This window comes from Plutella xylostella, chromosome 9 (assembly GCF_932276165.1).
Source record: "Plutella xylostella chromosome 9, ilPluXylo3.1, whole genome shotgun sequence".
Lineage (NCBI taxonomy): Eukaryota > Metazoa > Arthropoda > Insecta > Lepidoptera > Plutellidae > Plutella > Plutella xylostella.
Genome location: NC_063989.1, coordinates 2,594,000 through 2,615,315, shown reverse-complemented (window position 1 = coordinate 2,615,315; position 21,316 = coordinate 2,594,000). Strand labels below are relative to the sequence as shown.

The window sequence follows — 21,316 nt, the reverse complement described above, 5'->3', positions numbered from 1 at the left end:
TGAGTGTAAATTTTAAGGCTGTTTAACCTAATCACCTGTTTAACATGTTTCTACTTCGTGAGATAAGACAGATAATATTATTATGTAGGTATATACATGCATACCTACTTGTAGAGCTAGAGAATATGACTGTAATCATGGGCCTACACACACGTCCAATCCTAATATCTTCTACAAACTTTTTATAGGTATTACGCAAGTTTATACCTAGGCCTAGTTTATGTAGCAGACCCGTATACGTTGATTCTTGAAATTTACGGCAGCTCCTGATGTTCTTTTATTTTCTTGTAAAATTATTCAGGCTCCCTTTTTTATTATTAGCACATTAAAAGCTGGTGCTTAGTTAATTAATTTCGCAGCAGGAGTCTACTGAGATCGCGTCGACGCCATTACAAATATTCCCGGCCACCAGCAGTTAGCTTTAGCTACATCATACAGAGTATATCGTGTTCTGGAGTGGAGGCCGCGACTAGGCTAACGTAGTGTGGGACGCCCTCCGGCTAATGGGGTGACGACTTGCGAACGGTGGCTGGTTATGATTGGATGCGGAAAGCTAAAGATCGCATCCAGTGGCGTGCTTTGGGAGAGGCCTACGTCCAGCAGTGGACTGCTATAGGCTGATGATGATGATGATGATGTCATCATACAGAACATGAAAACTTACGCCTTATTTACATACTTATGTACGTACTCCTGAGTGCATTAATACAAGAAGTTCCTTTTTAGATTAGTTTGAATCCCTTTCATCTAGTAATCTGTGTTTAGAGATAGATTTTAGATATTACAGTGAGATTGGTGGTTACGTGTGGAACTAGTTATGTATGATACATGATATACACGATTATACACTACAGGGATAGCTTACTTGTATACTATACATAATGATATTAATACTGGGAAAGCGCCATTGTTTCTACATGCATACTTAATGACCACAACCTAAACACAGCTATTAAAACTATTCCTGCAAATAAGGAAGTTACGCAAGACCACATAGAAGAAAGCGGTCAGAAGTCAAGAAGATAATTGCTTGTAGGAATTAACCGACTTGGACAATAAGTGGGTCAATCCTGATGCACTAACTGATGTTAATCAAGATATCGTATGGAAGGAGCTCAAGCCTTGGAAGATTGGCCCTTGTCTTAGCTTTGGGTTCATTAAGAAAGTAAAATAGTATGCAGCTACCTCCCTCTACTGCTAAAACTAAACATTCCCACTGCTATGACAGATGTTTAAATTTACGAGCAACTAATGTGATGAGTGGTGACTGACGATTTAAAGTGTGCGAAATATTTAATTTTCAAATCATTCGTTTTAATGTTTGTCAAGTCTATATCTACTCAACGTCAATTAAAAACCAGTAACGATATTTATAGCCAGTCCGTATTACAAGCGCTCTTTAAAAAGTACTAAATTAGTTTTTTATCGTCGTACAAAAATGCAATTTAGCCATGGATACAAGCTAGTAAACGGTTTCCACCTAGGACCGTCCCGGCAGAGGATAATTTACTTTTACGAGCTGCGAGAAAATTACATGAGCTAAATTAGATGTACCTAGGCCTATAATAAGTGAAGCTGAAACACTGATAGGTATATTACACTTTATCCTACTTGGTTGTGTATTCAACTCACGCATATTGAAACTTAAATTAATGAAACCAATTGGTGGCTAAACTTATCTATAGTATGCATTTGAATTAAAAATACCACATTATTTTTGTAAAATAAAATGTAATTACAATTGCAGTATAGGTAGTAGGTGCTCAGGTACATACCTAAGTAGTTAAGTATATCTAGATAAATCATCCTTTGGTCCTTCAATATTATGTAGTTGATCACTGATTAATATATTAATGGCTTGTAGACACGAAATCTTGTTGGTTTAAATTCGCGTTCCCATTTACAAGCACAATGGATTTCAAATTCAACTGTTTGGTGCGTCCCAAGAACATTATATCGGATATCAGCTTTTGTGCTATATATTTCTGCGTCACATCTAGTTCTCTCATCTGTATCTTCATGTTGGTCGCGAAGGCGGAACATTCGTCTTCTATCTCCGCCGGGCTTTGGTAGTTGAAGACGTGGGTGTCAATTGTTTCTGATTGGTCCTCCTGTGTGATGGATGTCTTCTTCTTGATTGACTTCTTCTTCTTCTTTGGGGGTGGCGAGGCGAGCTCGTCATCGCTCGCACTGTAAGTTATCATGACCTGAAAAATTGATAATATCGCATTTGGTTACTTATTTCATTTCTCAAAGTCATATTTTTGGTTAAAGAAATTGGTTACTTAATGAAAAATGAAGCGTCCGTAGTCGAGCGGGCCTCAGTGATCGTAACTGATCGCTGAGGTTAAGCAACAACTGACACGGTCAGCCATTGGATGGGTGACCAATTTCAAGTGGTGCTTTTCTGGACGCTTCCATGCTTCGGACAGCACGTTAAGCCGTGGCTCCCGGTTGCTGCTTCGGCAGCAGTCGTTAAGCCTAGTCAGAGGCCTTCGGGCGGCTTGAAAACATCTGACAGTGGGGTTGCCCACTTACCCGACAACTCTCTCAGCACAAGCTTGCTTGTGTTGGGGTCCACCAACCCGCACTTGGCCAGCGTGGTGGACTAGGCCTAAACCCTTCCGTCATTGGAAGGAGACCCGTGCCCCAGCAGTGGGGACGTAATGGGTCGTGATGAGTAATGAAAAATGGATGAGTGAATTAATGAAAAAAGAAAATGTCCTCAAGTGTTAAATCTTGTTTATCTGTTTATCATGTAGATAATATCATGTGTAAAAGGTAGAGTGAACAAAAAAAAACAACTTACGGCTTCAAAGTCCGAGGTATCCACCTCGTAGTCGTCTTTCTCAAAGACGGGCTCCGGTTCCGTAACTGACTTCTCAAGATCACTCTTCCTGCGTCTTGAAGGATGATCCGGCAGGAATGACAACAAATTGTAGTACCACAAGGTCGGCTTATAAACATATGGAGATTCAATGGCTTTCAAACTTTCCAGAACTTTCTTTTGTTCCCGGCGGTAGCTATGTCTTAAAGAATCCAGTTTCCTCTTCATGTGATGTATCGTTGCGCCAGGGTCAAACTCTCGATACTTTTGCAGCAACGCTTGGTCGGCTTTCCGCTTCAAATCACTGCGCATGTATAATGAGCTTTCACTGTCCCACAGACACGGGTAGGACTCATAAAGCTGTAAGAATTCTGTGTAAAAGTCGCGAAACTGTATTTGTTTGGGCTCCATTGTAAAAAGTTGAGGTTATTTATTTTATTGAATTCGTACGCGCGGTTCGCCGGGCTAATGTCAGCGTACTAGCGATCCAACATGTCCGACGGTCGGTCGGCGGGCAGGGCTTGAGGCGCGGGGGGAGGCGCGGCGTCAGACGAGCCTGCCCGATGCGGCTCTTCGGACATCATCGGCGGCGCTCGGGCAAGGTCGGGAGCGTGCCGGCTGTTGGCCGGCTGATAGCAGCGCAGCGTGGTGACGGCATTTGTTTACACTCTGGCTGGTTGTAATTTTTACCCGACTACCGAAGGAGGAGGGTAATGTTTTTCGATTGTATATATGTATGTATGTGTAAGTATCTGTTTCTTTATTCCCTCCTGTAGCCTAAACGGCTTGATTGATTTTGATGTATACATAAGCCTACGATACTTTCCATTAACATTGGGGCTTGTTTTCATCTTTTTAGCGTGTAGTCGGGTTTTTTGTTTGTTTATAATTATATATATATATATATTTATATATATATATATAACGAAGCAGGAGGGGTCCCGAGCGTTCGTTATCATCATCATCAGACATAGCACGTGGTATACGAGTAGGTGGACACATAAAACACAGCGGTAGTTCACAATTAAGATTTAATCAAAATCACAATTAACAAAACATCAAAGTGAAATCAACTTAACGGCACAGATCAACTAAACTAACACTTCACATGTACAGCACTTCACAAATACCACACTTTCCAAGAAACGCACGATCAGTTCCCAACACGTCTACTCGGTAGCTTGCCTCCAGCACAAAGTGAGGGACCCACCGTCCCGGTCTTCATAAGGTAAACGGTTGGACTCTGACAAAGCGCGCCAACGGCACACTTCGCGTCTCTTCCGGTGTGATGTCGGTAAAGCAGGTCGTTTCCACGATTACTAGGTATCATGACATGAACAATCTAACATCTAGTACAATGACATTCGCAGCAACTAGATATCATGACAGTTTCACGACATCCGCCACAACCAGGTATCATGACAGTACCATGACATCGACCACTAGTATCATGACATCTCCGACACGGCCATCCTGCTAGCACACGTCCTCGTGTGTTGAATCTGCAACAAAACATACACCAACAGTTTTGGTCCGACTCGGCCATATCCTGACCATCATTTTTATAAGGCACTCTTAAATTTCTACCTCTGTAGGGTAACCAAACTCTATGTCATAATTCATCCATTACTTTACTGATTACTGAATACAACAAAACAATTAAATCAGTAACATCAACAATAAGAAGCAAGTAAAGGCATGTACCATTACTCTCATAATTATCCCTTTCGATTTCAACAAAAACCACAATATCTCGCGACTGTCTTGACTGACTTGAGTGCTTTGAGTATTCATCTGTCTACAACAGTATCTGCCGCGATTTACATCGCTCATATCTCTACGATTCCTCATTATCCGTCTTATGCATCAGTCATGGAGCCACCACTGATCTCTACTAGACCACCGGCCACCATGCACCGACTACACGCTCACCACGACGTCCATCAACGCCACACACTCCGCACCCGCACCGCATAGAACCATTATCTAGGTAACCAACCACGACTACGGGCTGCGACAACGTACTATAGCTACTACTGCAGTAACCATGGTTTACTTGACCTACCGAACGGCCCATACAATATTACTCAAAATTCAACATTGTTTCTGTTTCACCAACTTAATTCATTGATCATTAATTTACATCAACTCTGGTACATAACCCACTGACCTCTTCATTGTATTTGTACTAACATATCTGCAATAAATCTTGAAAAACTCTACCATCTGTTTCATTAATTTTAAAATCGTAATCTTATTTGAACCGCTCAGTCTGTTTTACCCTAATTCCAATAAAATAACCATCTGATATCACTCATGTGGCAATTTCATACTCCATTAAATTTACTATGTACTAAGTTATTAGCATGTCACCTCTTTTATGATTGCAATGTATTTTGTGTGAGGGTAAACACAAAACAGACTTTAGAAACAGCATAGTCAAATAACTTCCCTTGTAAAATCTCAAACGTACTCATCACACATAGTTAATCCATTGTAATTGTAACCAATTAATTACCACAAGTACTTCCAATTTCATAAGTTTTCAAGATAATTTTATCGTTTACTATTAATCCATGATCTGCTCTATCATGATGAATATAGGTGGTAGTTAGCCACAGTCATCGTAAAAAGTAGTTAACTTATTAGAAACTAATTCGGGTAATCATCGACCAATAAACAAAACAATACAACCTTGTACTCCAATGTCTCGCCCGATGACTTCGTACAGAGAAATCACTTTACAAGTTGTTCTCTGTCCACACGATGTGCTGTCGTCGACTCGGACATTCTGGCATGCACAGATTGTATCCTGTGTGATAACTTCATCTGTATGATCTGTAACAATAAAGAAGCAGCACAGTATTTTCTTTACAACTCGGCCTATTCTGACCAAAAAGTCTACGTTTCTCATTACAAATCTTCCATGGTCTAACTTTATCGCATTTCTAACCAAACAACTTCTAAAACTCTGTTAAAACTAGAAGGAACTTCGACAGTACTATGCGGTACTATGAGTCATTGACTACAACGTTATTTAAAAGCCATTAAAATAAAAATCTGAATTGAATCCTGTCTTCATGCATTCGCACCTCACTTCGCTCACAATAAAATCATCCCTGTGACTTACAAATCATAACGAATCATCTCTGTGACCCATAGTTTAATATCATCCCTGTGATATTAAATAAACATCAGTCAACCCTGTGACTTTACTAAGATTAATATCATCCCAGTGATATTCAACCGCCATCAGTCATCCCTGTGACTCCATTTGTCATCCCAGTGACTCCACTTGTCATCCCTGTGACCACACTTGTCATCCCTGTGACCCTTCTTTGATTAATATCATCCCTGTGATATTCAATCGTCATTAGTCATCCCTGTGACTCCACTTGTCATCCCAGTGACCACACTTGTCATCCCTGTGACCCTTCTTCGATTAATATCATCCCTGTGATATTCAATCGTCATTAGTCATCCCTGTGACTACACTTGTCATCCCTGTGACCACTCTTATCATCAGACGTATCTGTCTACCCATGTAAGTTATGCAAAAGCGATTGAAGTGAGGTACAGAAACAATAAAGCCAGGGTATCAATAGCAGAAATCTATATCGTTAGTTAAATCTGTAATATTTGGAATCTTTCAGAATATACATACTAGCACACTTTAGACAATCTCTTTCCTGCAGCTTATAATATGACACAGTCTCCCTATTATTCTACTTAACGGTGGCGTTTTATTTACCCACCATAAAACTCAATTGAGTTAGCTATATCTCAACTAACTGAGAATCGAACTCAGTCGCTGAAACTGAAACCAATCCACTATACTAGAGTAAACATAACTGCCAGTAGCAATTACATCGTTCATATGATCTAGCAATGAAACATCATTTAATCATCTGAATCAAAATTCATAGAATCAAAAACGATGCTCACACGGTTATTGTGCTGTCCTGGGGTCAGTGTGATGCAAGCTGCACGTGTGTATCCATCCAGTGCAGGATCGGCTGCCGGCGCGGCCTTGATGAGCCACGTGTCTCGACGTGCCACGCTTGGACCACACAACAGGCTTGTGCGCAGGCTGCTGGCTGCTCGGTCCCGGCGCTGCTCATCGCTTGCGGGGCTGCCCTATGGCTTATGACGTTATGACCCAAATCACTGCAACTGTAACACTTTAAAGGATGTTGAATGAATAGTTTTACACTTTGCGGGTCTGGGGATTCACTGTTATTTTGTACACTGTATGATTTCCGCTTTAAATAAGAAAAGCCTTCGAGTCTAAGCTAATGACGTGACTGCATTCCATTTGTAAAAGCAAGGCGTTGAAGCCTGGGGTCAAATTGCACTATGTGGGCAAGCACTATGGAAACTGCTACATTATTTAATTTTGTTCCACACTGATGTTATTTAATTTTCTCATTAGGGAACTGATTAATTGACTGGCATAGCTAGATAGGCATTCATTCTTCTCAGGTTTACTGATTAGCAAATTAATCACGGAAGCTGCCGTTATTTCCACACAAGCAAATCTACCATTGACACCGCTTTAAACTGGGGCCAAGTAATATCATGAAACGATACTTGCAAAATCCAAGTGAATGCCTTGAGTGCTCAGCTAAGAGCGAGTACGAGCTCTCCTCCCCGCAGGCCCTGCAGCAGCTGCTCGGCGCGGCGCACGGCACACGGCTCGGCCGCGGCGCACCACGAGCGCGCGTCTAGCTCCACCACGTCGGGGTTGAACCTCGGCAGGGTAAGCCAACACGAGAGGCAGGCGACTTAAGCGTCTCGTTCATGGCTGCCATACCTCAATTTCGAATTACGAAAAGTAACCGCCATCTTGAGGCGTCGTTGTCTTCACCGCCGTTACGTATCCCATTTACTCGCTTGGATCCCACTTCTGATAACGAAGCAGGAGGGGTCCCGAGCGTTCGTTATCATCATCATCAGACATAGCACGTGGTATACGAGTAGGTGGACACATAAAACACAGCGGTAGTTCACAATTAAGATTTAATCAAAATCACAATTAACAAAACATCAAAGTGAAATCAACTTAACGGCACAGATCAACTAAACTAACACTTCACATGTACAGCACTTCACAAATACCACACTTTCCAAGAAACGCACGATCAGTTCCCAACACGTCTACTCGGTAGCTTGCCTCCAGCACAAAGTGAGGGACCCACCGTCCCGGTCTTCATAAGGTAAACGGTTGGACTCTGACAAAGCGCGCCAACGGCACACTTCGCGTCTCTTCCGGTGTGATGTCGGTAAAGCAGGTCGTTTCCACGATTACTAGGTATCATGACATGAACAATCTAACATCTAGTACAATGACATTCGCAGCAACTAGATATCATGACAGTTTCACGACATCCGCCACAACCAGGTATCATGACAGTACCATGACATCGACCACTAGTATCATGACATCTCCGACATATATATATATATATATATATATATATATATATATATATATTTAGGTGCATTAAAAGTGTTTAGTGTACTCTAACAGCTAACACCCCGGTTCTCCCTTGAATGCACAAGTCCACGACCAAAATTATTAAGCTATTTATCCCATGTCGCTTAATATAATTTATGCAAACATATCCAAGCATAAATTACCGTGTTTATAATTATACTTGTATGTGTTTGTCAAGGTCTGATTAATGTCTTAGCTAACTTGTCCTGTTGTATAACTTTCAAATCGGATGTTCGTGGAATTTATTGCTTTACTAAGTTGTGGAGTGTGTGTCACATACCTACCTATGTATCGCATATGAAGTTTCCCATGATATTTAGGTATACCCTGGGTTAGTGTAATAATTTAACTCTTGCCTTAGACTACTGAGGAAAAAAAACACTACGTTATACCGTAGACAATTAACCCACACCGCAGTGTAAATTATGTTTTTTTACTAAGAACAATCTCTACCATACTTCAATAACCAGCTCAGCTCAGACAGCACTAAATATTGATTTTAATTTATTTATGATATAAAATTTTATGCACCTACTTACTTTAATAAATTTTACATATAAACACTTAACTATCTTAGAAATATATACCTAAGTAAGACTACTAGACTACTGCTTAACCTAAATTAAATCAAAGAGACCTCCTCTTATCGTACCGTAGAAATTTTATAAAATAAGTGATATGTAAATAGATGACTTATTTTAGGATCGCAACTCAAAAGATTCATAACAAAAACAAACTAATAAATAAATAAATATTCCACCTCCTTTCCCTATTCACCCTCATCACAATTACGGCGTTGAAAGTGAAAAGGTTCCGTCAAACTTTCCAAATTCAAACTGATTGGTTGACGGTCACCGATCAATTAGAACCATAGAGCACAAATGATCCATTTGCTTCGTCATCGTTTTCTCCCGGGGTCGTTGACCTGGACAGGCACACTTCGTGGGATGCTGCTAGGTAACTCAATACCACTATATATACCACACTATTCTGTGTCGCTTAGCGTACTTCCTGTAGTACGGCGATTCATATTATATGTTACCTATGGTAAATAATAGTTTTTTACTTACTTAAATTGCATAAAATCGAATTCTCTACTGATCTTCTTAGACAGACAGCCGGTAATGAGTATTGACCGGAAGAAGACAGAGTGGTAGCAAACATATTTAGACAATACTCTCTCACTCAGCACGATAAAATGAGAAAAAAGGAGATAAAATCTGTCACACAAAGGAAACGGACACAATATCAATTTTCTAAAAGCTGATAAGGTTCGTAATTTTACAAGTTCCTAAAGATACATAACCTTTTATATTTTATGTAGGTGGGTATGTGAAAACTTGTACTACTCACCATAATCTCTATTACCTACTTATTTTAACCCTGAAATCGTGACGGGTTTTATGTGGCACACAACTTTAATTCTCACGGGAATACTTTTCTAAACATTACTATCGTTCTTAGTTTATGAGTTCAGTGACACTTCAAAGCATTAATTATCTCACCTTATGAGAGCTACAATCGAAATACTGTATGCTTTCATTAATTTTATAGCCAATAAAAGTCTAAAGACTGAAACAAGATGGCATGGTTTTACATACGTGCAAGCGACTTTACAACCATGGCATAGCACGGGTGGTTACTTCTGTATAATTAGCTAGTTGTTGCTATATAAAATTTTACCTTATTTTGCCTGTTATTTTAACTGTCGATGGTCGTTATCAGCGCATTATCTGATTCCCCATAATTTTACATTGTGTGTTTATGAGTACTAAAACACTGACTATAATGGAGTTACACTGCCCTCCTTGCCAAAAAAATAAAACTCACAAAACTGAAAAAAGGGAGTGAAGAGTTAAGAAATCACAAAATCAGTGACTAAAAGCCCTTACTGGATTAAGGATAGCTGTCTGTCTACAACTACCAGCTACCTGTATAAGGTCATCGGTCCGGAGTATCCTATTACCTACTATGTATCATCAAATCTGATATACCCATAAACAGAAACAGCATCTCTATAGCTCTGCAAAGGAAGGCAAGCTGCATAAACTTCTAAACAATGAGTCCATTGATCAAACCATTGCGAACGTCAGAGGAAACTGGAGCCAGCACTGTCAGTTACATTGCGTACACACTAGACAGCCATTCAGGAATAGGGACATTAATACGCCACAACGCAATGTACCGTGAACTGTGCAATGGTTTTATTATAAATCTGTATTTGTAAAGGGATAGCTGTCGTTGAGCAACCTGCCCGGATTGTAACTGTAACCGATCGCGCTGATGTAATTGTGCAACTGAACACTTATATGGAAACGAATAAACATGTCTTGGTTTACGTAAAACGACTTTGTGGTTCTAAAATGTGGCCAGTCGGCAGTTGTCTGCCTAAACAAAGAACGCAGCTGCTTTAATTAAATCAAGTCGCAACCATTGAAAAAGAACAGCACAAAAAAACAAGCAACGACCTCCGCAATTACAATTCAAGGCTGCTATCTGTCGGGCAAGTTCCATTGTATGGAGCTTCTTGAAGTTGAGCGCTAAAGACTCATTGATACTATCAGCACACTCGGGCTGGTATAAACGCCGCCAATGGCTCTAAAGGGCGGTTCTTGGCTTGTTTATTTGCTTTGCTTTTTCATTGTTACCTATATCTTTAGTTGCTATTGCTGTTTGCCTTCTCGGTTGTTGACTTTAGCAATAACTTCTAGTTAGAGTTGTCTAGAATACTGCTATGACACGGCGGTAAATAACGCTTCCACACAGCTGTGGTCGCATAATGAAAGTTCTTCCTATTTAGCTAAGTAGGTAATTTCCCCGCAGAAAAGTAAAGTAAAGCGACACAAATTTAACTTCCTTATCTTTTAGAAAAAAGCAACAACGAAAAGAGAACATCATTCTCCCTAATTCGCCTAAAATTCTGTATCCCTATAATACCTGTTTACGCTTTTCCGCGTAATTTGTGCTCGCCTAATGTTGTGCCATCGCATCGTCGTTAAATGCGTGAGGGGGGTTCTTTACCTAATTATTATTCATGGCTCGTTCATTGATATTAAAATTTATATTCCATTTAAAAAACGCTAATGGTGAATTATTGGCTAAGTTTTCTAGCTGAGGTTGCATCCATTCTTATTCATTTCCAGTTATAATTCTCGTCCGACGTTTTCATGTGTTCCGCATTGCCCATACATCACGCTAAGCTTTTGATCCGGCAAAGAATCTAAGCCTGTCCGTAGGTAAATCAATTTCATTCAAAGATCACAGATACTACTTGTAAATGTAGCCACATTTATCTTTTCAAACAGACAACATGACTTCAGTGGATCCAAATTAGACTTGATAAAATCAGAACCTAATTTGGTTTACACGAATCGATTTGGCTTTACAGTCTGTGTATCTTCCATCGTGAACTCTAAGGAATAGGTTATTTTTTATATGACATTTTGTAAGGGGAAGTAATATGAAGGATAATCCGGGTTGAGGCTGAGCTGTGATGATGAGCCGATTTGTCGACCGGCGGCGGGGCGGCTCATATAAAACACGCCAACTTTCTGAATACATTGCCCCAGATCCTCTTTTTGTTTCGCACAATTTATCTAAAGAATTCGGAGGGGTACCATCGGGGCATTCGATGTAACCTCCCCACTTGTTTACTACAAATATACAGCAGTAGTAGCAGAATTTGTACAAGCATATGTAGTTTAAGCGTATAATGGCCCATTCCTTGACAATGACAAATAAAAATATCCGATTTTATTACTAGTAATCAATCTGCCGAGGCCGCTGACCAGCTCGTTTCTACGAATGCTCCTAGCTGTAAACCCAAGTAGTCCATAAAAGCCATGGCATCCTGCATCCTCTAGCCAGTGCCTCCTATCCCACACTTAAGTCCAGTTAATTGCTTCTCAATTAGGTTTTTTCGTACGAGGACGTAGAGGCATCTCAGAAGCCGCCATGGGGGACTTGTTCGTACTTCCTGCTCCATCCGTGTAAGGACCTCGATGTATTTGATGCGTGTAATTCTGATCGAGGCGGTTTTTGTAGAACTTCGCTGCGAATAAGGGGCAAAAAGCGACCGCTCAAGTTGCTTCAAGCCTCATTGGTCATTGAACTGGTGTAATTAAGTAATTAAAATTATGATTAAATAGAAATAGATATGGAGTATTGTTAGGTTTTTTTTCTGCACACAATTATTAATTTACGCGTAAGTTTATTATATTCTTTATTACATCTTGTCGGATATGGCTATATACATATAGACGGACATTAAATAATGCAAGGCGTCTTTGCCAGAATATTTTCACACTGATTCAAGTTTTATAAAATTTTCCGACTATAGGGTTGAAACGCGAAGCAATTTTGTTGCAAAGTGTATTAACATCCAACGTGTACCATTTTTCATGGGGGGTGTGGCAAGTGTGATAAATTCGCTTGCTTTTGTATCTGAGGTTTGCTGTTAATATTTGATGCTTTGACGCACATATTCGCGGAACAAACAAGGGTTGTATTCTGAGATAAATCACGGAACATAATGTTAAATTGTCGTTTTGAGGGAGCGGCAGCCCTGGCGGCGCGGGGCCAGTATATCCAAAATTCAGAAGCGGCGTCAGCTGTTACCGTGATTTATGCCCAGTACGAAGTCGAAACCTCCATTCACTTAAGTTGATATACTCAAGCGGAAAAATCTATTTCTGCCCATTACCGCGTGATTGGAACGTGTAATTGAAATTGTTTCTTCTTCTCTGTTCTTTACTTTTTATGGGAATTACAGACGAAGCTCATTGAACGCTTCAGCGAGCGCTCAATTGATCATCATACGTTTTAACGCGGGGAAGTGCTCCTGTCACTGCAACTCATTCATGCATTTGCCCGGCAAAGCCTCACGCACTAAGACTGCATCCATATTAATAACGTAAGACATAAACCGCTTTTACAGCCGCTGGAGTCGTGTCAAGTGGTATAAATTTGCATGTTTTATGTGTATTCCTATCTGTGCGGCACGCGAGAGGTGAAATTATTTATCGCTTTACCAGTTGGAACTCTTATAACTCACGGTCAGTTAAATCTTAAGACTGCGGAGGCCCTGTGCGGCGGCCCCAGTGCGGTGATGCGATGAGGCGGGCGGCTTACGCTACTGCATAATAAATCCCATTCGCGACGCACCTTATACTTTATCGCATCCGCACTCCGCTCTCAATAATTAAACTCAACCCCGAACCAGTTCCTTGTGTAAAATGGCGAGGAAAGATGAATTCCATCGTCTTGAATAATTGCTTTATCTTGTGCCATTGTGCATTGAGTGATGTCTGTCACCGCACTCACAGGTGCACGATCAATTCAATTACCTCCAATAAGTAGACTCGAAAGCGTAACATTTCACACTTGTACCTTTTCCAAGCCATTACCCGCTGCGTTATCCGGTACAAGAAGTAATGTAAAAAATACAAATAATGACTTCGAGGCGTGCTCCAATACTCTTTCAACTATACGCTGGGGTGCGCTTCACCTGTGTTGTGTACTTCGTGAATAAACATTGCATCAGAATACAACTTTTTTGGATTCCATCGCGTTCGTCCATCGTTTTTTTTCATCACTAACCAATGAGTATACCGAAAAGTATACCTCTAAAGTCTCCCTAAGAAAGACGCAGGATATTTCATGAACTATTTGGAACACAGATGGCACCTAACTGTTATCGAAAAATATGTTTCTGTTATGCTAAATCACAGGGGAGCCATTGCACCGGTGTGGTTATAAATTTATATAAAACCTCGATTCCGTTTCGTTTTAGTGGCCGTATTGGTTTGATTCGGATTCGGACTCCAACTGAAATATCTAGAGAGAGAGAAGGAGTTGGAACCCAGTTTAATGGCCGCAACGAACATCTAGTACTTCCCTTAAATCGTCACGGTAGTAAAAATGTCGCCTTTATTGCTCACTCATTATTTGTTCAGATTTAACACTTCGCCGAGTAATAATTCCCTTCTGGAATTAGGTTTTAACGATTCATTAACTTAAGCCATTCCCTAGTGGCTTTGCAAGTCATATTGGATCTTTTATATACCCGCTATGGTTGTACAACACCTGGCTAACCCTTTTAGGTTAGTTGACATTATGTCCCATCATCGCAATAATAAAGGATGGGAAACTTCTGGGACCCTAAACGTTTCATATATGCCTCGTCATATTCATACAAATCGAGCCCTGACCCATCTTTTGCCGTAATAACTAACCTTTTACAATTTGCGGACAACTTTTGGGTCCCGCGTTTTGGGAAGGACTTATTGCCTTCTCACGGTCTCTACACTTGTGGATGTAGAGCATCCCCGTTTGTTACGTATTCGTACGTACTTAGCGCCCTTTGTCTTTGAAACAAACAAAAGCTTTTAGAATGTGCTTGCCAACGTGAAGTCGATGTGGCGACACACGGAGCAAACATTATTAAAGGAGTTTACCCACGTTGTGTGCTCTCTGTATCTCCAACTCCAATGAATATTACAATGTATCACCCCGGCAAACTTCAAAATTGCAAATTAAATTTGTTATATTGCATTCGCGTGCTGGCAACTTTGTAAATAAATCATTAACTCTCACAGTCCCACCAGCTAATAAAGCAGTCGAAAATGTGCTCGTAATTCGTTGGCAGCTGGAAAAGTTCATAATTGTCGGACAATATAGTCTGCGGAACACAAGTGCGTATATTAAGAACACAGTTTATGTGTCACTAGCTCTGGTCAATTACTAAAGGGTCTGTTCGGAACATCTTAATTATGTGCAAGGGTCGGCTTCCGTACCTAATGGCCGAACGTTAGACGAGCCCTAAGTTAATTGTCTCCACTAGAAGCTTCTGTGTAAGTTTATCTCCCTGTGTTGTATCAAAACACGTTCATTAATCTCCGAACCCACTTCCTTTACGGCAAACTCTTAGTTTTCCTCAAGAAACTATGCATGACTTTCAGATCATAATATAAATTTATGCAATGTCCTTGTTTGCAAAGGAAGCGTCTTACAAAACAGCCGAGATCAGCAATTCATGAAGCTGGGCATAAAGTCCCTTCTTTGCTAACCAGAACAGATCTATTTGGAGTATCAGTACTTGTTTATTTATTGCTGACTCAAAGGCTTCAGAAAACCCTTATGCTGATTGAATTATTATATTGAAAAAATAGTATCAGTGGCATAAGAACTATTCATACATATACCAATGCAATGTAGGGTACGGAACAGTTGATGGGCTTAAGCTTTCAACAGCAACGATAGATATGTGTGGATTCCGCCGCGAGATAAAACGCGCAACAAAACGGAAGATTAACAAGGAGACAAATAACTTCGGGCAGGACGACATTTGACGAGATTCTTAGACGAGACCGAAATACTCTCTGCACTGTCTAGTGCAGTGAGTCACGATCGCGCCTAGTTTATTTACACTAGCAATGCTCTTTGCGTCTTTACCCACAATAACACGGTTGTCCGGAGGTATTTCTATTCAATCGTGCGGCGGCGATCACTGAACCCTCGGTGCTGTTAATCAAAATGCTAATCCGTCGGTTTGGAGTACACGAGTGCATACTTCAGTTCACTAAGCCCAGTAATTGGATATCCTGTGCTCAGCAAGGCTTCGCTCGGAATTGAAAAACGGCTATCACCTTGCACTGTGAAAATTTTACGCTGCATAAGAAGCCGGTCTCGATTTATTAATCCTCCATATTTGAAAGGTGTGGCTTTCAAACGTTATTCATATTACAGACGATCGTCAATGGAGTTAAAAAGGAGCATTTAATATTCCAGTAGCCCGATATTCATCTTGTTACGGCGGTCAATCTAATATCCTCAAGTACACTGAAAAAAATAATTTTTAGCAAAGTACCAATTTAGCTTGGTAAAAAATTATTCAGCTGCATTCAATCAAGACATATTTAAATTATGCAATTAAGCTTAGCTAATATTGTACAAGCAAGTATTGCTAAATATTCTTGGCTATTATTAACAAAGTACTCGTCTATTTCTAAATTACCAACTCGACTAAAAATTACCAAAACCATATTCGGTTGAAACTAAACAAGTTACATATTTATTACATAGTAAGTAAGTTATTTAATTTTAGTCATAATCATAGTTGGCTATAGTTTACACCGAGCTTGGTTAAAAATAGACAAGCTTACATTATTGTTTCATAATAAGTAAGTTATTTAATTTTGGATATAATCATAGTTGGCTAAAATTTTCAGTTACGAGTTTGGTTAAAAATAGACAAGCTTACATTATTATTTAATGATAAGAAGTAATTTATTTAATTTTAGACATCAACGTAGTTAAAATTAAATAACTCACTATGATGCATGTAACCGTGCCACCTATATATTGGTAAATAAGCACAGCTCATTAATTAACAATTGAGTGGGCGAATACTATTTATATCCGAGTAACTTGATAAAAAATAAACAAGGAATCGGCTACATAGCCTGAGATTTCGGCCATTTCTCCCAAATCATAGTCGCGTGACGGACGTGTCTGTTGAAGCTCCTCCCGAGGCGGAGGTCTTCACCTCTATCTCCAAGCTTTCGTTTACCAGACGGACTAATAAGAAAGATGAAGAAGACAAACTGTTAAGGCTTCACAATTACGCTTAGGCCTTGGACAGCTGTAGAACAAAGGTGTGAAGAGACCACAGAGACAAGGATAATTGCTTCAAAAGAGTTATCCACAGCTCAATACTTCAATGAATATGCTGCTCTTAAAAACCGAAAGGATATGTCCTGGTGAGTTAGTTTATTTTTATTTTTTGTCTGCTTTAGTTTAAGTACTTTTGAATACGTCTATCTATTCTACCCCTACCCTACCCGACTCGTATAAAAATTCTAATACCTATGTTTTCTCATTCTTACCTATGTTTTTTACGGAATTTTGTTAAGCATCATAGGCAGTATCTATAGTTTAAATGATACCTATGTGATAACCAATATACAAGGGGTATAAACTAAATAATAGCTAATAATCTATATTTCAGGTTCAGAGGAGACATCAAACATAGCATGTTTGCTGTTCATACCACCGTCCACCACCCTTAAGGCTGAAGAACGCAGCAAAAAAGATTTGACGTCCTTCAAAAGCAGAGACCACGGCCAGTATTATTCTTCATGTCAGAAGTTACTCCGATATCTGTACTATGGTAACAAGTAAGCTAACAAAATTTCTATAATATGGGCTCACTGTCACCTTTTATAATTATTGTCGGTGAATCCATTGATGCATGGATGTTTAAATTGTATTCTTAAGTTACTTCTCATCAATCAAAATATTGTCTAATATTACTTTAATGTGTAAATTACATTAGGTACGATATATTCCTGATATGACCTACGCATCAAAGATATCGATGATCATAGATATTGACAATTTTTTAACTAAAAATCATTTCCAATTACTGAAATACTTAAAATGGCCTTGGGTTAAGACACATTTTATTTTGTCTAGTAAGTGTTTTGGGTGTGATTTTTTGACGGTTTGTAATGAAGCTCAACCAGAACATTTTATAATAGAAAACGAACAATATGTAAAGAATTTATTGCACTTTAATTTTTTTTGGTGTAAAAACTGTTTAGAGTGTAGCATTTATGATCATTTTCCCGATGATGAATGTGAATTATGTTTGATTTAGATCTATTTAAAAGTTTATATGACGGTATTATTGGGTTGTATAAAAGTTAGGTCATTACATACCTATTATCTTAGCTTATTCTATATTTATTATCTTATGTTCTGGCTAATCAACTAAAAGTATAAATTTATGTAAAGTAACTTGCTAACATTACAATAACTGTCATTTGTTTTTTTATGTAAACAATGTATTAACAAACACAGTTTCTTGATATTGTGTACTAGTTTTAAGATTAATTCTTATAACAGAGTAGTTTGTTACCTGAAATGACTGTATGGTGTACTGAATAAAGCTAATTTCGTATGTACATAATTTTCTTTCATTTTTTTTCTTAGGCGGGTTTACTGGGAAACCATAGCTAAAATACTTTGTTGCAAGTACCATTTTAAACGACCACATATCTAACTACATATTTTCAGTATGAGCTGACCTTGTATAATGGCTTTACGTAAAGTCATAGTTCAGCTTATACTGAAAATATATAGCATAATAGATATGTGTCGTTTAAAATGGTACTTGCAACAAAGTATTTTAGCTATGGTTACCCAGTAAACCCGCCTAAGAATACAAAGTAACTTGGCTAAATATACCAATCTTAATTGACTAGAAAGAACATAGTGTATTAGATTGGAAGTACCCAGTAACTTGGCTACGTATACCAATATGAATTGAGTAGAAATAACCAAGTAGATTAGCAGTCCCTACCCAATAAATTGATTATCATTATCAAGCTTCTTGTCTAGTTTTACGAAGCGACATATTTGAGCCTACTAAATTACTTTGCTAAACACAACAAAGCCCGTTGGTTGTGGCGACAGTTGTGTTCATTTCTTCAACCAAGTTAGTTGTTGCAGTTACAGATTGAATTGATTTGTAATACTAAGAAGCTTGAGTATTTTTAACAAAGTAACTCGATTTACTATAGAAAATAGGTTTGTTAAGTTTACTAAGAGAATAGATTAGAAGAAACCAATCTTGTATACGTATTTTTGAGCAACTTACTGGGTTAACATTACCAACATACGTTAACAAAGTTGACTTGTATAATTTTAGCAACAAACTTTGCAGGCTCCCTCCGAAGCAAGTTACTCGGTTGTAAATAGCAGCGGCTTGTTTATTTATAGCTGTTAATTTTTTTCAGTGTACGGTTCTTTTGCCGCAAATCCTTTTTCTGTTCAAAAGCCCTTTCAAAAGTTTTCCGTTCTCGATAAATTGTTACGCTCGATTGCGTGCGAATCGCTAACTTCTGAATTTGCGATTTTCATTTAATTTTATCTTTCTACTTTTTACTCCAACGGACTCCCACTGCGAAGTCTAATAGACAAGAAAATAGAATATAGAAGCTTGGCGCATTCGCAACGCATTCATTCGCTATCCTATCGGGCGGCCTATATCGGCCCTTTGTTGCTTTAAAACCAGTTCTTACACGTAAGTGGGTACTTACGGCGCCCTGATGGAAGCCTCACTCTGCACCGAGTCCTTCTCAAAGTCGTGACCTTAAAGAACCTTGCCTGCAGCGGCCCGCGTGGAGCAGCCTTCCTATTCATTAACAGAAAAAGACGAATGTGACGCAAAATATGGCGGCATTCAGCCAATTACCACAGTTTATTTTCTTTGTAAATAGTTTTATAGTAAAACTTGTAGTGCAGTTCGTAATAAATTGGCTTGCTAATTTTGAATGGCGCACAAAAAAGTTATACAACTTAAATCGTTGCACGAAGTTCCAGTAAAGTTGTGCAAACTCCTTATCTCCATCGGCGTAGCTACTGGCGTTCGCCGCGAATACAAATGACAGCTCATCTTCATATCTCTGTCGATCTGCGTATTATAATATTTAATCCCAATAGGATTCCCGTCGTATCTGCATGATGCTTGTCAGGTAGCCGCCACCCACGGCGGTGGCGTCCCCGAGCGCTAATCCAAGGCTTCACCACATAACTTGCTACTCCACTGCAATTTATACGACTTTATGCGTGTAAGTATAACTTTATACTGCCACCGTTGTGGTTTCACTAGCAATAATGATTTAATTAAAATTTCAGCTTTAATTGCTAATCGAAACGCTACCAAATGAGCGATTTAAACGAGCTACATTTTATGACGTCCGCGAAGCGTCCGTAGTCGAGCGGGCCTCAGTGATCGTAACTGATCGCTGAGGTTAAGCAACAACTGACACGGTCAGCCATTGGATGGGTGACCAATTTCAAGTGGTGCTTTTCTGGATGCTTCCGTGCTTCGGACGGCACGTTAAGCCGTGGGTCCCGGTTGCTGCTTCGGTAGCAGTCGTTAAGCCTAGTCAGAGGCCTTCGGGCGGCTTGAAAAACATCTGACAGTCGGGTTGCCCACTTACCCGACAACTCTCTCAGCGCAAGCTTGCTTGTGTTGGGGTCCACCAACCCGCACTTGGCCAGCGTGGTGGACTAGGCCTAAACCCTTCCTTCATTGGAAGGAGACCCGTGCCCCAGCAGTGGGGACGTAATGGGTCGTGATGATGATGATGACATTTTATGACTCCATAAATTGATTACGGGCTTCAAGAAATCGCATGCTAATGCGAAACGTCTCCATCGAGTCTCTGCGGGCGCACGCACAATGAGGTCCCCAGACACCGCCGCATGCCGAGCACGACCATTGTACCACTCAGGCTACATCTGCATTAAATACCAACTAGCCCTTCCCTTGGCCTCAATCGACATTCAATTCCATTATTCTCCCGGAGGCCGTCACACAACATATTGGTTTAACGACTTTACGCCGACCTCCTCCTCACATCCCTTGTTTGGTCGCATTATTTACGCGTCGTAATAAGAACAACAAACAGAAAAATAATGGCCGCGCTATCCAGGGTCAATTCCAGGCGAAAATCTTGTACCTGCAATGCAGAACATCGCCGGCCAAGAATTTCGACGCTCGTTGAATGTAAATGTTGTATAGTCAAAGACGCATTTGCTTATATCGTTGGGAACGACACGGCGTACAATTTATGTTCTCGACCACCAGGAATGTGCAGTGTCAGGGCCGACGCTTACCGCAGAGATTTATACTCAAGAACAACATATACGGTTACAGGTAGATAGCGGCTAGACAACCCTATGATGGACTGCGTGCGGTGCGAGCTGCGACCGCCTCAATGCGAGATTTAAAATTTGAAAATGGAATGCTAACAAGACTGGCTGAATAGAAATTATGCATACATATGCTTTTTTAAAAGCGAATTTATGCATGAAACATTATTATTTTCTTCTTGGTAATGCTTGTTGCCGTGCCGGTTGTAAAACCGCAATAAGTTGAAAACAGACGCTAAAGTATCTTCCCCAGGGAACACTTAAAGCTA

At 39.8% G+C, this 21,316-nt stretch overlaps 2 protein-coding genes and 1 long non-coding RNA gene across 3 annotated transcripts in view; 2 read left to right on the top strand and 1 right to left on the bottom strand.

The window, feature by feature from the left end:
- The window catches only part of LOC105391212 (proteoglycan 4), a 76,005-nt gene that overhangs the window by 37,057 nt on the left and 17,632 nt on the right, over window positions 1-21,316 (top strand). The gene's annotated exons all lie outside the window — the stretch shown is intronic.
- Window positions 1,712-3,381, bottom strand: LOC119691193. Its single transcript, XM_038107946.2, has 2 exons — window positions 2,810-3,381; window positions 1,712-2,207 (listed from the first exon to the last, which is right to left on the bottom strand). Exons 1-2 carry the CDS (start codon window positions 3,236-3,238, stop codon window positions 1,851-1,853), a joined length of 786 nt encoding a protein of 261 aa, XP_037963874.2. The 5' UTR covers window positions 3,239-3,381; the 3' UTR covers window positions 1,712-1,850.
- Window positions 16,165-18,291, top strand: LOC119694019. Its single transcript, XR_007266645.1, has 2 exons — window positions 16,165-17,083; window positions 17,332-18,291. It is a non-coding gene; the product is annotated as an uncharacterized LOC119694019 (long non-coding RNA).

Bases quoted from the DNA above. Each gene is read 5' to 3' on its own strand.
- LOC119691193 (XM_038107946.2), bottom strand. From the start codon at position 3,238: ATGGAGCCCAAACAAATACAGTTTCGCGACTTTTACACAGAATTCTTA. The intron at 2,208-2,809 runs GTAAGTTGTTTT...TCAATTTTTCAG, and splicing joins ATACCTCGGACTTTGAAGCC to GTCATGATAACTTACAGTGC.